This window comes from Elaeis guineensis, chromosome 16 (assembly GCF_000442705.2).
Source record: "Elaeis guineensis isolate ETL-2024a chromosome 16, EG11, whole genome shotgun sequence".
NCBI classification, from domain to species: Eukaryota; Viridiplantae; Streptophyta; class Magnoliopsida; order Arecales; family Arecaceae; genus Elaeis; species Elaeis guineensis.
In genome coordinates this window covers 12,977,291-13,003,359 of record NC_026008.2, presented here as the reverse complement: position 1 = coordinate 13,003,359, position 26,069 = coordinate 12,977,291, and the positions used below count along the sequence as shown (strand labels likewise).

The window sequence follows — 26,069 nt, the reverse complement described above, 5'->3', positions numbered from 1 at the left end:
AAGCATGGTGCATTTATTCCAGGCGACAAACGCCAGCTCGGAAATCTTCATGAGACAGTATAGAGATAAGATCTCCTGGCCGATAAAAATTAGGCCAAAAGTTAAAATATGGATATAGGATCTCCTGTTTGATAAAAATCGGGCCGAAAGTTAAAGTTATGGAGATAGGATCTCCCGATCGATAAAAATCGGGCCGAAAGGTAAAGTATGGAGATTGGATCTCCTAGCCGGTAAAAATTGGGCCGAAAGGTAAAGTATGGAGATAGGATCTCTTGGTCGGTAAAAATTGGACTGGAAGTTAAAGTATGGAGATAGGATCTCCTGGCCGATAAAAATCAGATCAAAAGTTAAAGTGTGGAGATAAGATCTCCTGATCGGTAAAAATTGAGTCGAAAGATAGAATATGGAGATAGGATCTCCTGACCGATAAAAATTAGATCAAAAGATAAAGTATGGAGATGAGATCTCCTGATTGGTAAAAATCGAGCCAAAAAATAGAATATGGATATAAGATCTTCTGGCTGGTAAAAATCGAATCGACAGTTAAAGTATGAAGATAAGATCCCTAACAGGTAAAAATCGGGCTGAGAGAGTCGATCGAGATAAGATCTCTCGATTAGTGAAAAACATGATCTCCATATCCTGATTGAAGCCAAGCCCCAAAAAATAGAAGTAAACTCACAGATACTTCTACTTCCTAGTCCGATCTAAAAACTATCATCTCGGATATAGGAAGTGGGGGGTAAAATGTTGGTGCACTAAATCGACCCCATGTCCTGTGGCATCATCATATGAGATCAAGGAATCATCAATCTCAAGGCACCAAATTACGATGTGTTAATCTGCTAATAAGTGGATATTGAGGTCGACTATTTACCGATCTGAATCATGAAGCCTCATATATCCGAGATGCCAGATCTCTCGGCTGATAGTCTCTATTTCACCTCGGTCATTTACTGAGGTGAATTTCTATAATAGCAGTAGCCATCATCCTGCGAGAGCCCGCCACGATCCCTATAACTGATTCATAGCTGGCCACGATCTCACATGCAGTTGGCAAATAGTCAGGAATGACCTTATTTCCAGCTAATATACACAACTGTACACCGGCTCACTTACAAGTGGCTCTCTAATCGCCTAACAAACTCCTCTAATGGTCTAACAAACTCTGTAACGGCCCCATTAGCTCCTCTATAAATAAAGGGACCAGGGATCCTCCATCGGTAAGTCCACAATTCTAGGAATAGGAGAGACTCTGTCGGTAGGAACTTTGCTAGTTCTTGAAGAACTCCAGTTCTCACTCAGTCTGATCTCTCCAGTTCCTTTCAAACCCTCTTCTCATGCTCTTCTACTCTTTTCCACCCTCTGTTCTCGAGGTTTGAACTAACTTAGGCATCGAAGGGTTAAGAACCGGAGGATCCCCACCCAATTTTTGACTGATTTTGCAGGAATCCTTAAAGAAGAGTCGGATCAGATCGCTACAACCACTCCAATCAAGATTGATATCTAGCAACATGTCATGACTATTCAGAAGACATGAAATTTGGTGGAAATACCAAAAATAATTTTCTATGGCAAGTTACCATGCAATTTAATCCTTCGATCATACATCCCAGATAGGTTATGGGTATGGAAATATGTCAAGCCCAAATACTTATCCATATGTATTTCGATCTGATGATCATGACTCGGTTGAGAACCATTAGAAGTTCTTTTTAATGTTAATCCCTGTTTTGGTCAGAGACTCATTGAGTCATTATCCTATGAGATCACATAGGATGTTCTCTCATCTTACAAGGAGTGATCGATTCCTTGTTGATCACTTACAACCTCCATACATACTTCACCAAACTTAGAACATCCCACACATGTCTCGGAGAGTCATGTTAGGGTATGAACCAAAGTATGGATCCAAATACACAAGGTACTATGGTGATCTTAGGTCTAAAGATCACTTGCACTACTTTCACTGGAGAACCATCTTTTGACATGCTGATAAGGCTCCATCAGATGTTCTCCCTGTGGATTAGTTCAGTGAATTTGTTCTCCAATGAGCACTTACATCTTTGTATTAATGTCACTACATAAGTGATTGTGAGATAAATCAGCCTCGCCATCGAGCATACAAATGATGTACCAATCTTACCGGCATCACAATCTCCGAGTCGATGATCTTATGATTGGGAACATTTTAGACTGGGGCTATCAAGATTTTAGGTCTCACTGGCATGATTTCATCATGGCCCTAAAATCATTATCCTAATTCATGGGGTTCATCATAATCATAAATAAAATATGATACAGCAAATGATAAAACACAATATCTTATATATAAAATAGCTAATACATGCACATGAATAGGAAGATAATATAAAATAGTCCCATCGAAAGGCTTATAGGGCATTATTCTTTCAAGTATCAGCGCACAATCTCCATTAGCAGGATATCAAAATACCAGCATATAACTCCCACTGATCGGATATCGAAGTACTAGCGCATAACCCCTACTGGTAGAGCATCAAAGTACCAGCATTTAACCTCCACTGGTGGGGTTCGAAATATAGTCAGACTGTGAGTCAAAGTCCATCTCAGATCAAACACAAATTCAAATTCTAAATTCGAAAAGTCATAAATCAAACGACATCGAAATCAAATCAATATGATCAATCACAAATCATTTGACATATTAGGAAAAAAGATATATTCAGTAATCCAAAATACAATGCATCGAATTTATAAATCATGAATAATTCAATATAAAAAATATTTTATAATTTATTGATAAATATAGAAAAAGTGAAACATTACTTTCCTCATGCGTATTCCGATAAATCCACATAATTTCATAAATTTTTTTTCAAAATTTTCAATTCATAGATCAGATCACAGTATCCCTCTGCTGGATATTTTCTTGTCGAGAATCTACACCCCTAAACATAATTGAGTCCAATAATCAGAAAGGACATAAATAATTAAGGAAGATATGATAAATCATAGTCATATCCTATGGTTTGGGTTGGTCCAATCATGTTAACTTTATCCTATTAAGGATGATCAAATATAAAGAATCTCAATCTAATCAAGATGGGTGCCAGCACGTAGTCCGACGGTCGTGGATCTAGAACCTTCATTAGGCTGGATTAAAAATCATCAAAATAAAGTCCTTTACTCAATTAATCTTAAAGAGATGACTTCTAGAAAGAGAAATCCATGAAAAGAGACGAATAGTCTAAAGAGAGAATCTTTGAGAGAGAAAATAGAGAGAGTAAAATTTTTAGAGAGAGAGTGTAAGCCCTTGAAGAGAGAAGGGAGAGAGGGATGAGGGAAGAGCGAGAAATTGTTTCTCTCCCTTTCTCTTTTTTTCTTTTCCTTTTTTTTCTTTTTTTCTTTTTTTCTTCTTCCTATTTTCTTCCCGTGGCTTCTATGGAAAAACAGGGGACGTGTGGTCCCTTTTTGTTCTTAGGGAAAAGATCAACCTAAATTTCTTAGGTTCTTACCTTGCTTTTCTGACGATTTTTAGACTGAAATCCGGTGAGCTTAAGGAGAGGAAGAAGAGAGGAAACTCTGGCGATCTTCTTCGGATTTGTCCTTGATTCTTGATGAGAGGAAGAGGGAAGAGCCTTGCCTTTTAAATAGGGCCGGAGGGCAGGAGTTCCACTCCTCCCCATAGAGGATTTTCGACTCTGTTGAGGAGTCATTTGGGAAGAAGACTCCTTACGGGAGTCGTCTTCAAATTTATTTATTTATTTTTGATGCTGCTTTGAGATCCATGCGTAGGGGTGCAGTATTACAACTAGTTTTTAGTTTTGAATACGAGATGAATACAAAATGGAATACTTATCAGAAAACTCCAAATGGAAGCAATTGTAATAAAGAGATTCTCACAAAACCATATTCTAAATTTGATAACTTGATATAGTCACACATATACATATATAAACACACATACACACACATTTGTATAGATGTGTTAAAAATAGTTATGGGAAACTCATTTTATTTCAACATTTTTGCATAGAAATAAAATGGATAATTCAAGTTAATAGAGTATCAAATTTCCCTAGGACAATAAGTCAAGATCTTTGTAACTAATTATAAGTTTTAAATGTAGAGTAACTTTCAAATATGAAATGAATTATTGGGTCAAAATCCAAAGGATGCCCTAAATGTTGAGGATTCACTAGTACTTTAGCCTATCAAAATAAACTTAATTCAGAAATGTAAAAAACATGAATTTTGTCACAACATTCATAGGCAAAAAGGAACTTGTGTTCTAGGGTTTCCAAGGACCTTGCAGAACTTGCTGAGTTTAGGGTTTCATCGGGTGATTTGGATCAAGATGTAACAAGAGTCACAAAGAACATACTCTGACTTGAAATTCAATATGTGATATATTTGTTTGCATAGAGGAAGTCCTAGAGTCTGAAATTTGGCTTGAGATGGAACAGATCTAAGCTTGAAAAGAACTTTAAGGCTCAGAAGACAACACTTAAAATTCAAAAGATAGTGGAAAAGTTACTTATAACATAATGCTAAAAGAATCTCCGAGTTCCTCTTCTTCCTCCTCCTATTCGCCTTCCTTTTCTTCCTTTTTGTTGGCTGGTCCTACTTGCCTGTATTTATAGGCAGGTAGGCTGGCTAAGCAATTGGGGCCGACTAAGTGAATTGACCTACTTATGTTGGTTGCCTAATTAAGTCTGTTCCTTAAGTAGATTAGTTGGCGTAAAGGGATCAAATAGTGCTGACTAGGATATTAATAAGGCATAGAAGAGCACTTGTTTACATGAATATCAATTAAGTAAATGTTTCGAAATCAAAAGAAAAGTGGATAAGTGGATGGTTACTCGCCTTCTTTCCATTTTCATTTTTGTCTGGGTGTCCAAGAGGAGAGCTCTATGTACTTTACAAGTGGTCTTTCAGCATCAAATTTCCTCCAACTTGGGTGTACATACAAAACCTTAAGAATAATGTTCTGTGCCTCTACAGGGTCCACACTCTCTACTATTCGAACCAAGGTTTGCTGAACCGGTACTGCCGGCCATTTCGGTCGGCCGGCCGGCGGTATGGTTCGGTATGATTTCATACCGTACCGAATTGACGATCCGAACTGGAAGAAAAAAGAGAGAAATTGAGAGAGAGAAAGAGGAAGAAAAAAAAAGAGGGAGGGGAAGGAGCCGGCGGGACCGCCGAACGGCCTCCGACTGGCCGCCGTGGCCGTCGGAGGGCACCGTCCACGGGCGCAGCGCCGTAGGCGTGAAAAAGGGGCATCGCCTCTTGTTGAATTCTGTTGGTGCAGAATTCCGCCGACGTCGGAGAAGTTGGAGTCGAGGGGATCGCGTCCGCCACCGGGACCTGCAAGGGAAGTCTAAACCGGAGTTGGGGGTGCTCCGGCAAGACCCTCCGACGCTCAAGTCAGTACTCTGTCTCAACAGAAATGGAGCACTCAAATGGGATTTTAGCAGAGTTTTGAGATAGAGTTTAGAGCTTAGAGAAGAATGTATCTGGGGGTCCCTTTTTATAGACGGAGAGCGTAACTGATTAACAGCGACGTCTGTAACTGCCGGTAGTGGGCCGTTCGGGGCCACGTGGAGTTTGTTACGGAGAGTAGTCGCGTCAGGGGGCCGTTCAGGGCCACGTGGAGTTTGTTATGGAGAGTAGAGTGGTATCTGTTGTCGCGACTTGCTAGAGAGTGGAGTAGGGTAGTGGCCATTGTCGTGACTTGCCAGAGAGTTCGGGCCTGACGGTTGAAGCTCGACTGGGACGTCTGATGGAGCGGAATGGCTCTCTGTCTCAGCAATCCAGGAGAAGTTCGGATGTTTCCGAGGTTGCTGACGAGTCTACTGTTGTCGGATGCCTTTAGCGCTGATGCTACAGGTGGGAGTCATCTGCTGTAGAAGCTCGGACGGGAACTTTCTGTCGGTGAAGTTCAGTAGAAGTTCGATTGCCAGAGAAGTCCGTCTGGGATTCAATTCTGCTGTAGAAGTTTGGACGGAGTCCGGCTTTTGTAAGAGTCTGAAAGGAGTCCGCTTATTGTAGAAGCTCGAACGAAGATCAGTTGTTGTGGAAGCTCGGATGGAGACTTCTTATTGTAGCAGTCCCGCTGCTGGAGAAGCTCGATCATTGACGAAGTTCGGAAGAAGTTCGGAAGAGAGACCCGGCAGGTGGAGCCTGTCCATTGTAGGAGTTCGTCTGTGATCCATCCACTGTAGAAGTTCGGATGAAGTCTGCTTGCAATAGAAGTTCGGAGTAGAGATCCGGCTCTTGTAGGAGCTTGGATGAAATCCGGAAGGCGGTCGACCGCCGTAGAAACTTGGATGAAATCTGGTTATTGTAGACGTCCTACTGTTGGAGAAGCTCGGACATTGATGAAGTCCGGAAGAAGTTCGGAGTAAAGTCGTTCGTGGCCGGTAGAAGTCCGAAAGAGATTCGAAGAATAGTCGATCACTGTAGAAAATCGACTGATAGTGAAGCTCGGAGAACGTTTGGAGCAGTCCGGTAGATGTATGGAGGAGCTCATTATCGGAGAAGTCCGGATGGTATTATGAAGCTCGGACGGTCGAGGGAGTTCAGAAAGACGCCACACAAGGTCGGAAGTCGGAAAAGCCCTGGAAGGGTCGGCCTTTTACAAATTTCGGCTGGGGGTATTTTATACCCAACACCAGTCCCCCTACTTCCGAGTTCGGATTCCGAATGAAGTATAGAGAAATTTTCACAGTCGAAGTTTTCTCCCTCGATTTTCGTATTCGATTGTTTTCAGATATTTTGGCATTTGGCGCGCTGGTGCTGGAGCCTTTTCTAATCGAGGCGATCCGAAAAGATTTTTTCGGGATTTTCGCTGGAGCGTTGCTCTAGGTACGGCGCAATAATGGTTCTGTCAGTTGTCGGCCACTTTCAGCCGTCTGTCATGATGAGTGGGACACGTGGCAGTTGTAGATCGGCCAGAGGAGATCCGCGATCATTATTCCGCCGGACCTCGTCGCCTATTTAAACCCGCCTCCCTCCTTCATGGGTTTCATTTTGTCTGGAAGTTTCTTCGGTCCCTCCCTGAGAATTCCGTTCTTCCCCAGCATCCTTTTCGGCCTTAGGCGTTCTTCGAGTCATCCCCATCTCTACATCTCTGCATCCTTCGGACCAGTCTAGGTTAGTTTCAGAACTCTCCCCTTTTTTTTTCTCTTGCTGTTCTTCTTCCGTTTTTCTTCCTTTACATTCCACCTGTTCGGTTTTCCACGAACGTCCTGTTTCTTATTTTTTCCAATTTTTTTGGAATTTTTAGGATTTTCACTCGATTCAAAATGTCCTCCAGCACTTCCTCTAGCAGTTCTAGGAGTTCGTCCGTTCCAGTCCCCCAAAATCTTAGCTCTGTAGATGAACCTCGTCCGGTCTTTGTACCAGACACCATCCCCAGCTCTCTGACTCCGGAGGAATTCTTATTGATTAGGATTCAGTACGGGGTTTCTCCGGAGTACGAGCTGGAGCTTCCCGGGCCGACTGGCCGGGCTAGCACTCGTCCCCCTGGCTGCTTTTGTTTATACCAAGAAGCTTTCCGCGTCGGGCTTCGACTTCCGCTTCCACCTTTTGTTATTGCTCTCTTCCGCTTCTTAAACATTTCTTTAGTTTCTGTAGCGCCGAACTCCTTTAGGTTTCTGATAGGATTTCTTTCCCTCTGTAGTTTAGCTGAAGTTCGGCCGACTCTTTCTTTGTTTAGGAATTTCTACACCTTCAAGCGTCATCCCTCGGCAAAGGACTGGTGGTACTTCTCCCCTCAGTTCGGTAGAAAGGGGTTGCTGAAAGATGCCCCCTCTTCTATCCACAACTGGAAGGAGAGGTATTTTTACGTCCGATGCCCAACCTTGGAGCTGGGGTTGCTCCCCTGGGGCTCCCTGAGGGATTCCGTCCGCCGGGCTTCTAGCCTGGGACAGGATGACCTTGAAGCCTCCAATAAACTCGAGGCTTATCCAGCCCCTCTTCTCTCCAACCTCCTGAAGGAACAACTCTTGTTTAACATCGGCCTAAGTCCTCTCAACCCTACCGGTATATTTATTTATTTATTTATTTATTTTTTTGCTTCCCCTTTCTTCTTGTTCCTTTGTTAAGTTGTGTCGATCCTCATTCACTGCAGATATGGATGCTGACGCAGCTCGAATGCTAGCCCAGGATCTTAAGACCCACAAAAGGAAAGGCGCAGCATCCTCGGGGGCGGCGAAGAGGGCAAGGGCAGAAAAGACCAGCTCGGCCGCGCCTGCCCAGGTGGCCATTGCTGTCGACTCTCCCTCCGACGTCGAGCTCGTAGTCCCTCGGGCCTCTTTAAGGAGCTCCCCGATCGAGGCTCCTGCTCCAGAGGCCTGGTCCGAGGAGGCACCAGGGGCCGAACGGAGAAGGAGAAAGAAGACATTGGCCCGCAAGAGCTGCAGTAGCAGGGCTGCCATCAAGGAGGTCGATGGCTCCGAAGAAGATTTGGGGGAAAATCCCTTCAACAATAGGGATATAATAAAGAGATTGGTCGACGGGTGCATCCTGCCCAAGGTCGTCCACAGGACCGTTCACGCCGATCCTGAGCAGCGGGTCTGGGACTCTTTGGGATCCTTTCTCGAGGTAGGTCAATTTACTCCTTTCTTCTTCTCGCCTCTTTGCTTAGCTTATTCTTTAGTTTTCATATTGACTCCCTGACTGCTCTTCTAGATTGGACACCAGCTCATCGCCAACATCGAGGCGATGAACAATGCTAGGAAGGAGGCTATCCAGGCGGAGGAAGGTCGCCTGGCCGAGGCCGCCCGCCTCAAGGAGAAGATCGCCGAAGTCCCGAGTCTCCAAGTGGCGCTGCAGGAGGGGCAGACCTCGGCAGACTTGAGGGCCACCTTGGAGGAGGAAAGAAAGAAAGCAGAGGCCGAGGTCTTCGAGTTGAAGGAGCAGATCCCGATCTTGGTCTCGGAGGCAATGGTACGGGCAGTGGAGGAGTTCAAAACCTCCTCCGAGATGAGGGATCTGAAGGTCGAGTTCGGCCAGGCCGCCTTCATCAAGGGCTTCGAGCTCTGCCAAGAGAAGGTAGTTCGGAAGTTTCTCGAGCTGGACCTCGGCTTTCTGGATGAGGCGTCCGATGACGAAGCCGGGCCTTCTGAAGCTGCTGCCGGTCTTCCTCCAGCCGAGACTTCCTCGACTGCCGTGACTGCCGCGACCGACCTTCCGGGGGCACCGAGCTCCCCCACTTCTGCCCCAGAGGTCCGAAACCTCTAATTTTGTATTCTCTCTTTTTTTTTCTTTGTTGCAACTTTTTCTCGTTCTCTTGTACTTAAGAACTATTTAATCAATGAAATCGGGCTCTTCTTTACAGAGGGCTCCTCTTTTTTACTCTGCATTCTTTTTCTTCTCTTTTATTTTCCAGCACTAATTTGTGTTGTGGCGCTCGTCTTTCAATGACAGTGCCCCGCCGAAGCTCTTCCCCTACCACAGGGGATTTCTCTGAAGTCGATGGTCCGGGACCTCAGAAGGGAGGTTCGTCACCTGACGAAGAAATCAAAGAAGCTGGATGACGAACTTCACCGACTGAGGAAGAGCCATCGGAAGTCACTGCGGAGGCTGCTCGCTTTTGGGACCTCCACAAAAAGGACTTCATGGACTACACCCGGAGGAAGGCTGACTTCGTGAAGGCGCTTGAGGAACTCCGAAAACGTGCCAGCGACCGATCTTGGACTTAGGCTTCCAAGATCAGCTCCCTTGAGGTCGAGTTGGCGGCTGTGCGGAAGAAGATCGGCCAGTTGGAAGGGAGCTCATCCTGGCTCACAACTCAGGCCGACCGCGATCGAGACTGGTCAAAATTCTCCGACCTTCAGAAGCAGCTGCAGGATGCCGAGCCGAACTACAACGCCTACCGAGTCGGTTGGTGCGGGCAAGTAGACGACTATTGAAGGAAGCTCAAGATGGCGACCGACGAGGTTGTCCGCCTTCAGAGGCAGTTATCTGAGAGAGTCCAGGCCATCTCTGCACAAGGCTTCGACGAGCTCCGCTCTTTGAGGGGGACCATAGAAGAACTGTCCGTGGCCCTTGGACAGGAGAAGGCCGAACTGCAGCGGCTGAAGATTCAGCTGGCTTACGAGCAGCAGGCGGTCAAGGATGTCGAGGCGGAGTCCGAAGTTCTGAGGAAGAGGCTTCGGGAGTCGAAGGGCGAGAGTCGGCGGTTCCACCAAATATATCGGGAGATGCTGTTAAGAAAGAAAGAACTGGAAGAAGTCGAAAACTTAAAGCAATCCTCGATGATTGCTGAAATCGAGAGTTAGAAGTCTGAAGAAGCCGAGCTTCCTTAGAGCTTCTTTATCTTTTATTCTATGTATTCTTTCTTTTTCTTGTCGTTTTTCTTTTTTGGCCTTCAAAGATTTTGTAATGTACACTTCACTAATGGAATGAAAAGGAAATTTTCCATTACCTTGTCCATTCTTGCATTAAGTTGTAGTTTACCGAATTTCTTTTGTCTTTTGTCTTGTTCGATGTCGACGTCGTTAGAAGGTTCCTGGTCGTCGCCGTGTTGATTTGCCCCTTTTGTTCATGATCGAAGGTCTTTTCGAGGCCATTCGAGTTTGACGCTTCCTCCCAGTGCTTGAGCTTGGGGGCCCGAACTTCTCGTTACCTTGAAGAAGTCGATTTTCTCCTGCCAGTGTTGGGTTCCCTCTTAGAGACTGAGGGTTTTTGACAAGAGTCTCATTCCTTGTTGGGACGAGGTTCCTTGTGTCTTTGATGTAGTTTGTTTTTCCCTTATCACTGGCGTAGCTCGTCGCTTTTCCTTTTTCTCTTGCTCCCTCTTTTTTTTTTTGTGTTCGAGTGAGGGTTTTCCCTCTGCTCTTAACGGGGTCGTAGGAATGTAGAGGAGCCGTTGAGAAGGCTTTCCCCCTCATCCGGCCTTGAACGATCAGGTCTTTGTTTGTGTCAGGACGAGGTTCGCCTCCTGTTCCTGACACAGTTAATCTCAGCTCATGTTAGGATGAGGTTTTCCTCCTGTTCCTAATAGGACTATGGGGGCACGTAAAGGCCGTTGCAAGGGCCTCTCCCCCCATCCGGTCTCTAAATAACCGGGCCTTCGACTTTGTTCATGTTAGGACGAGGTTCTCCTCCTGTTCCTAACATAGCTGTGGGGGCACATAAGGGCCGTTGCAAGGGCCTCTCCCTCCATCCGGTCTCTAAATAACCGGGCCTTCGACTTTGCTCATGTTAGGACGAGCTTCTCCTCCTGTTCCTAACATGGCTGTGGGGGCACATAAGGGCCGTTGCAAGGGCCTCTCCCCCCATCCGGTCTTTAAATAATTGGACCTTCGACTTTGCTCATGTTAGGACGAGGTTCTCCTCCTGTTCCTATCATGGCTGTGGAGGCACATAAGGGCCGTTGCAAGGGCCTCTCCCCCCATCCGGTCTCTAAATAATCGAGCCTTCGACTTTGCTCATGTTAGGACGAGGTTCTCCTCCTGTTCCTAACATGGCTGTGGGGGTACATAAGGGCCGTTGCAAGGGCCTCTCCCCCCATCCGATCTTTAAATAATCGGGCCTTCGATTTTGCTCATGTCAGGACGAGGTTCTCCTCCTGTTCCTGACACGCTTAGTTTCGATTGTCTGAAGGAGCTACTCCCTGTCGTTAAAAGCTCATGCCAAAAGAAAAGATGTGCGAATATGAAAAAAAAAAAATTTATTTAAGGCAAAGTTACTGGTAATACATTCGTAGATTTTTCGAATCCCATAGTCGCGGAAGACCTACTCCCCGTCGAGGTCCTCCAGAGATGGAGTTGATGATCCCGATTGGAGGCCGATCTTCAGGCTGCTCCTCCCTCCTTGATGGCTTCGGTTGTGGCAGGGCCCTCGGCCGATCTTCCCTACCCTTAGGCCGACGTCGGATGAATCAATCGAGCCGACCTCGTCTGATGAGCTCCTCGATCTCGTCTCGGAGAGGAATGCACTCTGTATCGTGGCCGTGGTCACGATGATAGAGGCAGAACTTGTTGGGGTTGCGCTTTCCGGGGTTGTGCGCATTCTTTCTGGCCTTGGCAGCTGCTCCCTGACCTCCATCAACATTTGAGCTTTTGGAGCATTGAGGGGGGCGTAGCTGTGGAATCTTCCTGGGAGAGAGCTCCGTCGAACTCTGCGGTCCGGGCTCCTCTGTCTACGAGCTCGGGGAGGAGTGCGGACATGCTTGTGTCCGGGGGGAGTTCGAGAACGTGGCCGAGCTTCACTTGGCCCTTTTTCAATTGCGAGCTTGCTGGAGTCACTCACCTGCCGCTCCTTCGCGGCCTCCTCGTCCTTCAGCTTGAAGGCTTCCTCTGCTCGGGCATATCCTTCGGCCCGAGCCAACAGATCAGTGAAGTCCCTGGGATACTTCTTTTTCAGGGAGAACAGAAGATCGTTCTTTTGAAGACCGCTCTTCAGGGCGGCCATTGCAACCGATTGGTCCAAGTTCCGAATCTTCAACGCGGCGATGTTAAAACGGTTGACGTAAGTTCGGATGGATTCTCCCTCCTTTTGCTTGATGTTGATGAGGGACTCCGAACCTCTCTGGGAACGTCGGCTGCTGACGAAATGAGCAACAAACTGGTGGCTCATCTGATCAAAGGAGAAGATAGTACCTGGCTTCAGTACCGAGTATCAATTTCTTGTTGCTCCCTTCAAGGTAGACGGAAAAGCTCGGTACAGGATGGCGTCTGGCGCGCCATGGAGCAGCATCATTGTCCGGAAGGCCTCCAGGTGGTCAACCGGATCTGAGGTCCTGTCGTAGCTCTCGAATTGGGGGAGCTTGAAGTTCGGCGGGATTGGTTCCTGCATGATCATTTGAGAGAAAGGAGGGTCAGTGCAGATGTCCTCACCGTAAGCAGTGGGAGCATGACGGAGCTCTTCGATCCGCTAGTTCATGTCCTGGAATCTTTGATCCAGGAGGTCGTCCTCTTGACTGCGAGTCTCGAGGGTCTTCTGGTGGAACGGAGGTAGGGACTCTCCGAGGGTGGAATCATGATTGGACGGAGGGCTCTCCGCCTTCTGCTTCCCCTTTCCGGGGAAGACAGGGCGACTGGCCCAAGTGGCCCGCCCGATCGTCGGATTTTGGAACTCCGACGAATCCCTTTCCAGCCACACTGATGCCTGCGGCTGCTGCTGCATGGCCTGCACTGCTTCGGTGAGGCTCCTGACCTGCTAAACCAGCAAGTCGAACTGCTCCATATCGACTGCCGTTGCCGGAGGAGCCTGAGAAACTGGAGACGAGGTCGGAGCTTGCGGACCTCGCTGGGATCTGGCCGCGGAGGCCGTGGATCGCCTGGTGGATGCCTTTCGGGGAGGCATCAGGTGGAGATCTGGCAAGAGAAGGAGAAGAAGATGTCGGAGAAGATGACCGGAGACAGTCCCGTTGAGCACTCCTTTAAGAACAAGGGTACTGTGAAGACACGGACCCTCCTAGCGCCAATTCTGTTGGTGCAGAATTCCACCGACGCCGGAGAAGCTGGAGTCGAGGGGATCGCATCCGCCGTCGGGAGCTGCAAGAGAAGTCTAAACCGGAGTTGGGGGTGCTCCGACAAGACCCTCCGACGCTCAAGTCAGTACTCTGCCTCAATAGAAATGGAGCACTCAAATAGAATTTTAGCAGAGTTTCGAGATAGAGTTTAGAGCTTAGAGAAGAACGTATCTGGGGGTCTCTTTTTATAGACGGAGAGCGTAACTGATTGACAGCGACGTCTGTAACTGTCTGGTAGTGGGCTGTTCGGGGCCATGCGGAGTTTGTTACGGAGAGTAGTGGCGTCAGGGGGTCGTTCAGGGCCACGTGGAGTTTGTTACGGAGAGTGGAGTGGTGTCCGTTGTCGCGACTTACCAGAGAGTGGTGGGGCCACGTGGAATCCGTTACAGAGAGTGGAGTAGGGTAGTGGCCATTGTCGTGACTTGCCAGAGAGTTCGGGCTTGACGGTTGAAGCTTGGCTGGGACGTCTGATGGAGCGGAATGGCTCTCTGTCTCAGCAATCCAGGAGAAGTTCGGATGTTTCCGAGATTGCTGACGAGTCTACTGTTGTCGGATGCTTTGGATGCTGATTCTACAGGCGGGAGTCATCTGCTGTAGAAGTTTGGATGGGGACTTTCTGTCGGTGAAGTTCAGTAGAAGTTTGATTGCCAGAGAAGTCCGTCTGGGATTCAATTCTGCTGTAGAAGTTCGGACGGAGTCCGACTTTTGTAGGAGTCTGAAAGGAGTCCGCTTATTGTAGAAGCTCGAACGAAGACCAGTTGTTGTAGAAGCTCGGATGGAGACTTCTTATTGTAGCAGTCCCGCTGCTGGAGAAGCTCGGTCATTGACGAAGTTCGAAAGAAGTTCGGAGTAGAGACCCGGCAGGTGGAGCCTGTCCGTTGTAGGAGTTCGTCTGTGATCCATCCACTGTAGGAGTTCGGATGGAGTCCGATTCTTGTAGGAGCTCAGATGAAGTCCGCTTGCAATAGAAGTTCGGGGTAGAGATCCGGCTCTTGTAGGAGCTCGGATGAAATCAGAAAGGCGGTCGACTGCCGTAGAAACTTGGATGGAATCTGGTTATTGTAGACGTCCTGCTGTTGGAGAAGCTCGGACATTGACGAAGTCCGAAAGAAGTTCGGAGTAAAGTCGTTCGTGGCCGGTAGAAGTCCGGAAGAGATTCAGAGAATAGTCGATCACTGTAGAAAATCTGCTGATAGTGAAGCTCGGAGAGCGTTTGGAGCAGTCCGGTAGATGTATGGAGGAGCTCATTATCGGAGAAGTCCGGATGGTATTATGGAAGCTCGGACGGTCGAGGGAGTTCAGAAAGACGCCACACAAGGTCGGAAGCCGGAAAAGCCCTGGAAGGGTCGGCCTTTTACAAACTTCGGCTGGGGGTATTTTATACCCAACATCCCTGTTTCGCAAATTTTTTTAAAAATATGGTTTTAAGTGAAGTCGGCAAACGATTTGCTGGCTTCACGATTTTTGTTTTTTTAAAAAAAATTCTTAAGTCGGCAACCCAGTTGCCGACTTCATAAGTTTAAAACAAAAAAAAAAATTGAAACAGACGTCGTCTGTTTCGTAAAAGAAGAAGGGGGTGGAGCCGCGGAGGGGCTCCGCCCGCTCGACCGCCCTCAGGCCGTTGGCGTCGGCTCGCCGGCCACCGGGAGCCTCGCAACGGAGGCACTGTCTGTCCGGTAGGTTCCCCGCCCCCCTCCGAGCGCTCTCTCTCTCTTTTTTGCTCTCTTGAAAGTCCTATCGGGCGATACGGAGCTCGGAAGCCCTCCGACGACCGCAGCCGGCCATCACCGGCCTCCGGCGGCTCCCACCTCCCTCCCTTCCCTCCCCTCTCTCTCTCTTTCTTACTTTCCTTTCTTTATTCTTCGGTACCGCCGGTGTATTGATTTTACCGGCCGAATCGTGCCGGTTCCCCGCCGGTCCAGTACGAGATGGGGTGTACCGGCCGGTTCGGTACGATATGGCAAACCTTGATTCGAACTTAAGGTGTCTGGAGAGATGGTGAGCCCCATCTCATTGTGCCCATTCAGGTACAATTCTGCTTTATATAAGTGGAATATCTGTACCATGGATAGAGGTGGTACCAAATCTGAAGTTTACTAAGGTAATGAAAATGGAATTAGGCGGGGATGGTACAGCCGTACAAGTGTTTGATTTAGGTTTTTTATTAGAAGAAGATTGATTGATAGAGTAGATTACTAAGCAAACTTGGTTACACTCGCCCACGAGGGATTGACAGATTGATGGATGAATGGAAGCTTAAAACATTACATGTGAAAAAGTAAACATCTCTTATTTGAGTTTCATAATAATACTCAAAAAACATCAAATGTTTTTAGATTGAAAGGTTGGTTTCTCATTTTTAGTTCAAATTCCAGATTGTTGTCATATGAAGCTATATTTTAAATTGTAAAATCTCATAAATTTTGTTATACCCAAACATCGGCAAAACCCAAAAGTATGGTTTTGAAAATCGATCCGAACCACCCGATACACCCCATACTGAGCCGGACCGGTGGAGAATTGGGATGGTTCTTATGTCCAAAATGGTTCTCGAAGGGAGGGAGAAGAAGGGAAGAGAGAGAAAGGGGGAGAGAAGGAGAGGGAGAGGCTCGAGAGGGAGAAGAAAGGAAGAGAGAGAAAGGGGGAGATAAGGAGAGGGAGACGAAGAGAGGGCCTTCGGTGGGAGGGAGAAGAAAGAAAGGAAGAGATAAAGAGGGGGGGAGAGAAGGAGAGGGAGAGGAAGAGGGGGCCTCTGGCGGCCATCAGAGGCCATTCGACATCTTGTCGAGGTCGGTATGTGCAGAGGGAGGGAAGAAGAGAGAGTGGGAGGTCTTTATCAGATCTCCCAAGGCTGTTGGAGGCCTCTGGATGGACAGTGCCTCTGCTACGACATCTACAGCAGCCAGCGAGCCCATGTCGAGGGGCTTGAGGGCGGCCGAGCCGAAGGAGGGCCTCTACCTCCATTTTTGAAACAGGGGTTCACCCCTATTTCGGATTTTTTTTGGATTTTAGTGTGTGAAGTTGGCAACCCAGTTGTGGACTTTGCGAATTTTTATTGTTGTAGAAAATTTCAGTTGAAGTCGGTAACAGTGTTGCTGACTTCGCTCGTGAAAAATCAAAAATTAAAATTGAAACAGGGGCGAACCCCTATTTTGAATCTACCATCCTTCGCGGCCCTCGGCTGCCCTTCGCTCCCTTCGCGTTGACTCGTCGCCCGTTCGAAGGCCTCCGGTGAGTCAGTGAGGTCTCCCACGCTTTCTCCTTCCCTCCCTCCATCCGTACCAACACTCCACCGGAGGCCATCTCTTTCTCTCCCTCTCCCTCCTCTCTCCCTCTCTTCCTCTCCTTCCCCCTCATCCTCTCTTTCTTCTCCCTCTTCCTTCTTTGCCATATCAGTTCGCACTGGTCTGATCTGGTATAGACCCATACCGAGCCGTACCGTCAGCCGGCCGGCATGGGCTTTGGTACCGAGTCATGAATCTTGTCCAAAAATTTGGCTAGAATAGTCTTATAAACTAGTCTTTAAAGCACAGTTATTTTTCAATACTTTGCAGACCGATAGAAGGTTCATCTTTCAAAATTTAAATTACATGCATCTAGACATATTTGTCTAAGTACATGATGGATGTTGTATAAAGTAAGGTTTACTATACTATACCAAACTAAATGGTATAAGATGTACCGTGCTGTTTCGGTACGTGGTACAGGAGGTATATCGATACTCGATATATCCAACTAGCCTCATACTGGCACAGTAACAGGCTGGCATCGGTACGAGGCCTAGTACTAAGACTACGAAGCTTCATCTGAATTTCCAAACAGAATCTATACTTTTCTATTTGGGTTGGAATCAATTCAAAATTGGATTCTGTTCAATTTATGGGGCTAGATTTATTATCTATGGGCTGTTCATGTTTTCACCTTTTTTATCATTTTTTTTCATTTCATTAATGTTGGGAAGCATTTTTTTTCTAGATTAAATTAGATAGTTCAAGTATTTTGACAGGTAAAATACATTATGAATTTGTATTTTAAAAATATTTAAATGGATTGTTAAGGCATTTTCTCCCTACTAATGTCACATTTCCATTAAACATTAAATGATATATTAAACTGTCAACATAATTTACTTTTCAAATATTGTATGTTTTATAATATAACATTTTGATTAATCCAGTGCAAAAAACATAGAAGGGATATAATTTCAAAAATAGTAGAATTTAAACTATAATTGAAAACCTAGTTTTTCTTAAATTATTTTGCTTTTCTTTTCTTTTTTTAATTTTTGTACTTATAATTGATGTCTTCTAAGTTTCTTTCATATTTTTATCTGAAGTTGCAAAAACTACAATTGAAACCACTGAAATTGTCAAAAAACAAATTCATCTTTTACGTGCAAATCATAATCAAAGCTGAGATTTCGATCTTGTAGGTGAACCTGACCATTCATAGTTTCTTACTCATGACACAGCAATTTTCAGAGATGGTTGGACTAACTAAAGGTCCAACAAGCTAATGGTAGCTGATTGGATTTGTAAGAACTTTACAATCTCATGTTGTTCTAGACAAAAGACTGGTAAAAATCATTCTGGCATCAAGCTAGTGGGCTCTTCACAGCACTTTTATGAAAGAAAGATGTAACCAACTGAACAGTAGGCAACCTCAAGATCCTGACATGGTATAGGGCAGTGGATTCTCATGCCAAATCAGTGATATAGGTGGACCTTGATTAACTTTATTTTATTGGGGAAGTGGAATATTTTAACCATGTTAAGCGTACATATTTTAGAAGTTGTGCAAACCAACATGGTATGATAGCTAAATCTACCTAACATAAAATTTATTGTTGAAACTTGAAACCATGCTTAATTTCTCTAACTAGTATGAGGTGCATATTGAGTGTGTTACAAAAATATAAACCCAATGAAAATCACCATGGCCACATACATCTTTATGTCTAGCTTACAAAAGAGGCAGTTATGACTTGTGGCAGTGACACTGATCAACTGAAAGTGGGCCTTCATGGTAAATGGAGGAATGATCCTACAATGTGCACTATGTTTTTGAGTAAAGCCATGAGACACCATTAGAAATGCTTGATTTCTTTTACATAGTAAAGGCACTCAACTAAACAGGATCTTGTTGAACTGGGACTCTTTTATGTCTACAAGTATAGAAGAGCCATAATCAAGGTTCATCATCTCGGTATCGGATTTTATACTAGTACCATCCTTTTACAGTGTCAATACATGGTGCGGACTGGTATGACGGTGTCGGTATGGTATGCTACGAACGGTATGGCATACTAGTACAGTATGGTACACCCCATATGACAAACATTGGCCATAATAGTTGAGTACACAATCATTTGTATTTCAAACTCTTATATTTGTAAATGCAGCATTGCCACATTGATGGGGATACGACGTATTATGGTAGCTCTTAATGGAAAAGGATTACTGCAGTATATATTTTGTGAGTTGGTTACAAGGATTGTCAACTCAGAATGGTTTTCCATATCAGTTGGCCAGCGGTACGAGTCAGTATGTCCCCATACCAGATCGTATGAAGTCCAAACCGATGCAGAAATAGGGGATGAACCAAAGAGAAAAAAAGAGAGGGGGGAGGGAGGGAAAGGGATGTCGGTGAAGACACCGGTAGTGGCCACTGGAGGGCTGCTGAGGCCTCTCGGGCTCCATGATCCTCTGCAGGAGAAAATGAAAGCAAAGAGAGATAGTGAGAGGAGAAGGGAGGGAAGAAGAAGACGGTGGAGCGGCTGTCAGATGGCTATTGTGGCCATCGAACAGTCCAAAAATGCCCTGCAGTTGTCATGGGTTTGAAACAGGGGCAACTCCCTTGTTTCATCATCTTTTTTTTTTTAAAAAAAAATACGATAAATAGTGAAGCCGATAATGGGCTTGCCTTCCCCTCCTTTCTCTTCTCTTCCTCCCCTCCTCTCTCTCTCTCTCTTCATATCTCATAAAGGACTATGGAGCCCTGGAGGCCCTCTGGTGGGCTTCACGTGGCGCCTGCTGGCCACCTCTAGCCTTCTTTGCTTCTCTCCCCTCTCCTCTCTCTCTTCCTCTCTTCCTTCTCTCTCACTCCGTTTTCACTAGTGTTTCGAATTGAACGTCCGAACCGCACTGGTAAGCCACCGGTATGGTTCGGCATGCCCTGCACCATTCAGTTCGGGCCAGTTCGGCGAAACCTGGTTGGTTATGTGGTAGTCAAGAAAATAAGAATGATGCCAATGCTGCTAATACCACAGCAGGTAGGGTAGGAACACATAAAGGAAGAAGCCAAGTAGGTAGGTCCATCTTTCTGAGAACCTCTGATTTGGAACAACGTATGGCACTTGTGTGGATGTGTTAACACACTACTACTAGGCATAGAATTTGAGCAATGGAAGATTGGGCAAGAGATGAAGGGTGTAGATAAGGATATCAGGATAAGGGGAAAGCATGAGCTCAAGGTGAAGGAGAGAATTGAATCAAAGGATAAAGAGCTCACAGAAGATGAGATGATTGTAGAAACTGCTACAGGATACGGAAAAGAGAAAGCTCAAATAAAGGAAGGTGCTTAAAAATGTTATTTCGTGGGCATCTAAATGCATATAAATAGGATGATATCACCAGTGTCATTTTGCTTAAGATTATATGCTGAACAGAGACACAAGTAAGGAGCCATAAACCAGTTTTCTTATAGATATAAGAATGACAATTGAACAAGCACAATATGGAGACCAAGGGAGGTGAGATGCAGCTACGGACCTTGGAAGGTTTAATAGATAAGCCACGTTCAGTATAGCTATCACTAGGTCATTTTGTCAGCTTCTTTTGATCATTCATGAAGGATTGAGTAGCATTGAGCAGTATGATCGTATCAATTTTTGGCAGGTTCTTGGCTGCAGATGATCAGGCCTTTGGATTGGGGATAGTTTTTTAGTGTTATTTGACAAGTGTACTGCTGTGACGAGGACATATAGGTGGTCAAATCTAAGTTATAAAACTATAAATCAATGTTAGAAGAGCCAGTAGTTGGCAGAGGCTTTGCAACATGTGTAGAGAAAAGAAGCTGAATTGTGGAGCTTAAATAAAACTCAAAGACAGGCGTGAAAGATCACAGATCTGGAATGCTTTACTAGATGGTGTCAACAGCCTAATATAAATAACAGGCATATAGGTTATTAAGAAACAACTGTTGCATGTAGATGCATGGTATCACAAATAGAAAAAAATTTGTAATACTATATGGAGTATTATCTCTAATAATATGAGAAAGAAAGGGAAAATGCAGAAGGTAGGGATAAGTTTACCAAAATTAAATAAGAAGAGTGAAAAAAGGAACAAAAAAAGGGTATTGAAAGAGAAAAATGCAACTGGACCAATTTCTATAAAGAAAATGGTTCCCTGCTTTCTGTTCAGTTTCGTAAAAGAATTTGGTGAAAAATAGAGAGAATAAGAAGGATAATGAATTCTGAATATTAATGAAAAAATGGATGCTCTTCTTTGAGTTAAGGTTGGAAGCCCCTTTATAACATATGCAAAAATGGATATATTCACAACTTCTTAACCAAGCCTTAAATCTACCTCTTAATTTGGCAGAAAACATCCTGAAAAGCAGTTACAGAGAAGAGAAACAGAATCAAGAAAGGATGTCAAAGAGAATCAATAGTAGGCAACCAGGCATGACATCATTATCTTCAGTTGGAAAAGACCCTAGTGGGTAAAGTAATGGCATTACTGTTCCTTTCTGAATCCTGCATGTCATTAAGTGTCATGACCAATCTGTTGATAGCATTAGCCATTACCATTTATCACTACTCCATTTTCCAAGTGTATTACTCATTATTCGCCTTGGAAAGTATTCCATGAGTTCAGTCTGGAGAGAGTGGACTTTTGGGCATCCTAGCCATCCGGTCCCATTTCTGTGAAAAAATGAGATCGGGACAAGTTTGGAACTCCGAAATCCATCCATATAGGGAGAGAAGAAGAAAGAAGGAAAGGAAGGAAAGATAAAGAAAAGAAAAAATGAAAGAAAAGAAGAAAATGAAAAAAAGAAACGGCGAAAAAAAGAAAAGAAAAAGGAAATGAAAGAAAGAAAGATAGAAAAAAGAAAGAAAAGAAGGAGAAGAAGGATATTTACCAAGATATATGATTGGGACTGTTGGTGGGACGGGATGGGACAATGGGGCATCCTGTTCTATGGAGAAGCCATGACATCTTTGTCCCACACGATTTAAAACCTTGAGTTTATGAGAAGATGGATCTTCTTCAATCATTTTGCATTTAAGGATACTCTCGTGAGCAGCAAACGTGCTTCAGGCCCACAAAATTATTGTGAATTATGCTTCAAGTCTACTTTGCCTAGTCTAGTCTTTAGTCATATTCATGACAGTCTTCTTCTTCACATATATTTAAACTAAGGAAATTTTTGGTATGTCCTGAATTATATTAAGCTCATGCACAAGGTCTGCAATCTTTGTGCTGGGTATCATATTAGTACCTTATTGGTTTGGTACAGTATAGTCAATATGGTACAGTGCTTACCCTATACTAAAATAGTTTTCTAACTATTTTTCTCAAATTTTATCTCGGTGCTCCTCGATACAAGTTGGTATGTTTCGGTACAGGTTGGTACAGACCTTAGTACGCCTTGGTACAGATTGGTATGCCACGATATGGAGTAGTATGTGTTGGTATAGGGCGGTATGTAGCTTGTACCAACTCAAAGTTGAGTTTTATACTGATTTCCTCCCGTATGGTATGGTATGCCCCATACTAAGTGGTGTGACGGACCATGCTTAGGAAGGTTTTCTAGTTATTGCTGCAGAACTTGTATGTTATTAATTAGTGGTTTGATTTCTTTCCCTCTTACATTAACTTCTAAAATTAATTAAATGGTGAGATACATCTAGTAAAATTGACTTTTCTGAAGTAGGGTATTCAAAATTTCAAACTATTTTTCTTTTGCAGGTGAAGTTTTGGCAGCAGAGAAATTGCTCGAATCTATAATCGAAGGTAACCTATCTGAAAAACAATTTGTTAGCATACTTTAGACAAATTAACAATATACAGATCCTGTGTTAATAAAATCAGTTTGCACTGCTATACCATTTTGCTTTACATGCTTGGAAATATATGTATCAACAAATATAATCATAATTATCTTCCCTTGACGCCTTTTTGATGGTGGCTTCATGTATGTTGGTTCTCCGGTGGTTCTAGTTCACCATTGTTCCCTGTAAATTCCTTCAGAATTTTGTTTCAATTCTCTGTTAGTCATATACTACTCAATATAGCCATTCTGACCTATAAAGCCAGAAACAATGAGCATCGACATGGGGAAGTGTGAAGGCGAACTTGGGAATTAATATCTTCATATGCAAGGCAATGTAAGACAGTCTATACATGGGATTCTATAAGGGTTTAGGATAGGTTTGAGACCTATAGATTGCTGGAAATTTAGATTAAGACTTGAGTACTTGATATAATTGAACTAAAAAGGTAACGAGTTTAAAGAAAAAGGAAATGATGGTTATTATCTAAGCTAGGGTTTAGGTCTATGCATATGGATCTATATGGGTTTAGGATAGGTTTTGAGAACTATGGATTGCTGGAAATTTAGATTAAGCCTTGAATATGCAATAAAATTGAACCAGAAAGGTAATGATTTAAAAGGAAAAAAGCAATGAATGGTTATTATCTAACCTAGGGTTTAGGATTCTATGGTTTATGGTGGGTTTTTTAAGAATTTATGTAATTGAATAATTGAAATCAAATTTTTAGAAATCAAATGCTTGATAGGAGGAAATCTAATATGTATATGACATCAAAGATCTTTGGAAATAAAGTACATTTTTGATCAACAATGATTAGGAGAAAAGTAAAACAAAAAAGAATGAAATAAGAAAAAGGGTAAAGGGAAAAGCAAGAATAATTCCAGATTCACTCCAAGATTTATGAATCACAGTTAGGGTTTGAAATGTGAGTCTTTTACCTCCATTATGGAATCACACCACTAAAAAAAAAAAAAAACTAAAGATATCCTTTCTTCAATAATCAATCATCCAAATTTGTTACATCAAACATAAGATATTTTAAATATACCAAAGATATTTTAATCAATACTCATTCTTCTCCCCCTTTTTGTCATTATCAAAAAGATAGATATTATCAAACATTCACAAACAAGACATTGCACATGTAAAGAAAAACAAACTTCAAGTTTCATTCATTCATTTAAAAAGATATAGTGAGTCTCAAAAGTGCACAACATACAACATTCTCAAAAAGAGCTTAATCATAACATAAGACATTGACAAACAAAAAGCTCAAAATGATAATGCAACTACATGCATCCTAATCTAAGTTAGGATCGAGAGGGGCAGAGGAAGCTGGATCCATAAGCACAGAAGAACGCTGCTCGGCAAAGACCTCTCTCACAGTATTCTTCATCAGTGAAAACAGACAACCAGAAAATTAGTCAAATACACACTGCACGATCTCCTCTATCTAATCCTCATTAAGCCGAATAGTGGACAAAGATGTCGTAGGCGCTGGATGCTTTGGCAGGTCTGGCTGAACTGTAGGATTTGTAGGATGTGGCATGGGCTCCGGCACACCTCTATCTTCCTCTTCCTCACCTTCTCTGACCCATTATCCTTCAACCTTCAAGAATCCCATCCTCTTCATTGACTTCTCGTTGTATGTATCATAATATTGAAGCATCTTACATGACTCTCCTAGCACACCAACCCCAAAGTCATGAAACATCAAAGTAAGGAACATACCATAAGGAAGAGCTGGCTTGGCTCTCAATTTAGCCTCTTGCATGATTGTTAACATAAGTGCTGGAAGATTAAACTTTTCTCTCTTCAAAATACGATACATAATGCCAACATCGGTCTTCGTCATAAAATCAAACCTTCCAATCCTTGGAATGAGAATCTTAGCAATTATGTGGTGGAGAAGACGGTGTTCAACGAATAGATTTTTAGCAAGAATTTCCTCGAGATCTAAAACATCATCTCTCCCAAACAACAGCCGCAACCCACTATAGACCTATCATCTAGTCTCTCGCCTCCTTCAGTGGGTGCCTTCAGAGGTTCTCCCAACTTCTCCATAGATAGATTAATTTTAACATTTTTAACCTCAGTTTCAAAGGAGTTAGCTTTGATCTTAGCATTTCCATAGAACTCTCTTACTAGGTTAGGGTAAATGGACAAATTCAAAGTGCATAAATACTCCCACCTCTGAAACTTCAAACACTCACCAATCTCAAAGTGCTCTCTTTCCAGGAAACCAAAATTTATTTTTCTTCTCGTGGTGACAGCCCTAGACGAGTGAGGAATCAACCATTCTTATGCAGGAGATGGTGAAATTGAGCAGGAGATGGTGAAGGCGGTTGAGGAGGCTGAGCAGGGGCTGTCGGAGGAGGAGGTGGAGACACTGTAAGCAGATTGAGATGACTTAGGGCATTGGTCTTGACGAAACTTGGTCTACCGTTCTCCGTGAATCCCTCTCCTCGGTGATGAGAATGTATAGGGGCGCTTAATCTGCTGTGCCGGTTGCTTCTTGGGTGCCATAGATCCAAAACCCCATTTTACATTGATTTAGGATTCTAAGAGATGGATTTAGGGTTCTAAGGGTCTAATGGTGAGATGGCTCAAAAGAAACTAAAAATGAACAGGAAAGGTCCCATGGAAAATCTCATTAAAAAAATAGGATTTTCGATAACTAAGTCGACTCAGACTCATGTTGAGTTGGCTCAGTGATGGGTCGACTAGGTTTTTCATGAGTTGACTCAAAACTTAGTCGACTTAGGAAATGGGTTAGCCGGTTCAGTCCGGCACAAACCTGAACTATCTAGGTTTCAAGATCAAAAATGATGTAATTTAAACATATCTTTTCTAATGAAATTAAAACATAAATAATTCAAAAAAGTCCATCATATTAGAAGAAATCATTTCAATATAAAATACGTATTCAATAATTCAATAAATTGGATCAAATAAACCTAATTATTTTCTTATTGCATAATTTTTTTTTTTCATTTAAAGGCTTAGTAAAAATATCTATAATTTATTTTTCAGTTGGCACAAACTCGAGAGTTATATCATTATTTTGCATATGATTTCTAATAAAATGGTGTATAACTTCTATGTCTTTTGTTCTTAAATGTAATATAGGATTTTAGTTAAGTTTATGGCATTTATGTTGTCAATCGAATAAGAATATTATTACAAGTAATATCATAGTCCTCTAGTTGTTAGATGTATATCCTAGAAGTCAATTGTTAGCTGACACATTGTTCATTTTATGACACAAATTTGTACTTAAACTATGGATTTAATCAATAAAGAAGTTTTTTTTTCCATTCAAGTGTTATGTGTCCTTGAATCATCCTTGGGATTGATGTTACGATACATATTCTTAACTGTTGAGAATTAGAGGTATGTATAATCGATTTCTAAATTGCTCTTAATCATAGGATAGCCATGGAGATAGTGATCGATCCAGATAGACCGGTGCACGGTTCGTTTCCTTCGGAGTAGATGAATTTCTAGTCTACAGTATAGAAATACTGAGTAGCAAGT

General features: G+C 43.6%; 1 protein-coding gene across 13 annotated transcripts in view; it reads left to right on the top strand.

Moving 5' to 3' along the window:
* The window catches only part of LOC105034911 (uncharacterized), a 167,883-nt gene that overhangs the window by 105,572 nt on the left and 36,242 nt on the right, over positions 1–26,069 (top strand). For 11 of the 13 annotated variants that reach the window (XR_012137381.1, XR_012137380.1, XM_073249766.1 and 8 more), the window contains one exon: positions 22,447–22,491. The exons of the other annotated variants lie outside the window; for them this stretch is intronic. Coding sequence is in view for 9 of the 11 variants with exons in the window: in XM_073249766.1 (XP_073105867.1) it covers positions 22,447–22,491 (45 nt within the window). In the remaining 2 variants the exon portion in view is untranslated. The remainder of the gene's footprint in view (positions 1–22,446; positions 22,492–26,069) is intronic. 13 annotated transcript variants of the gene reach the window in all.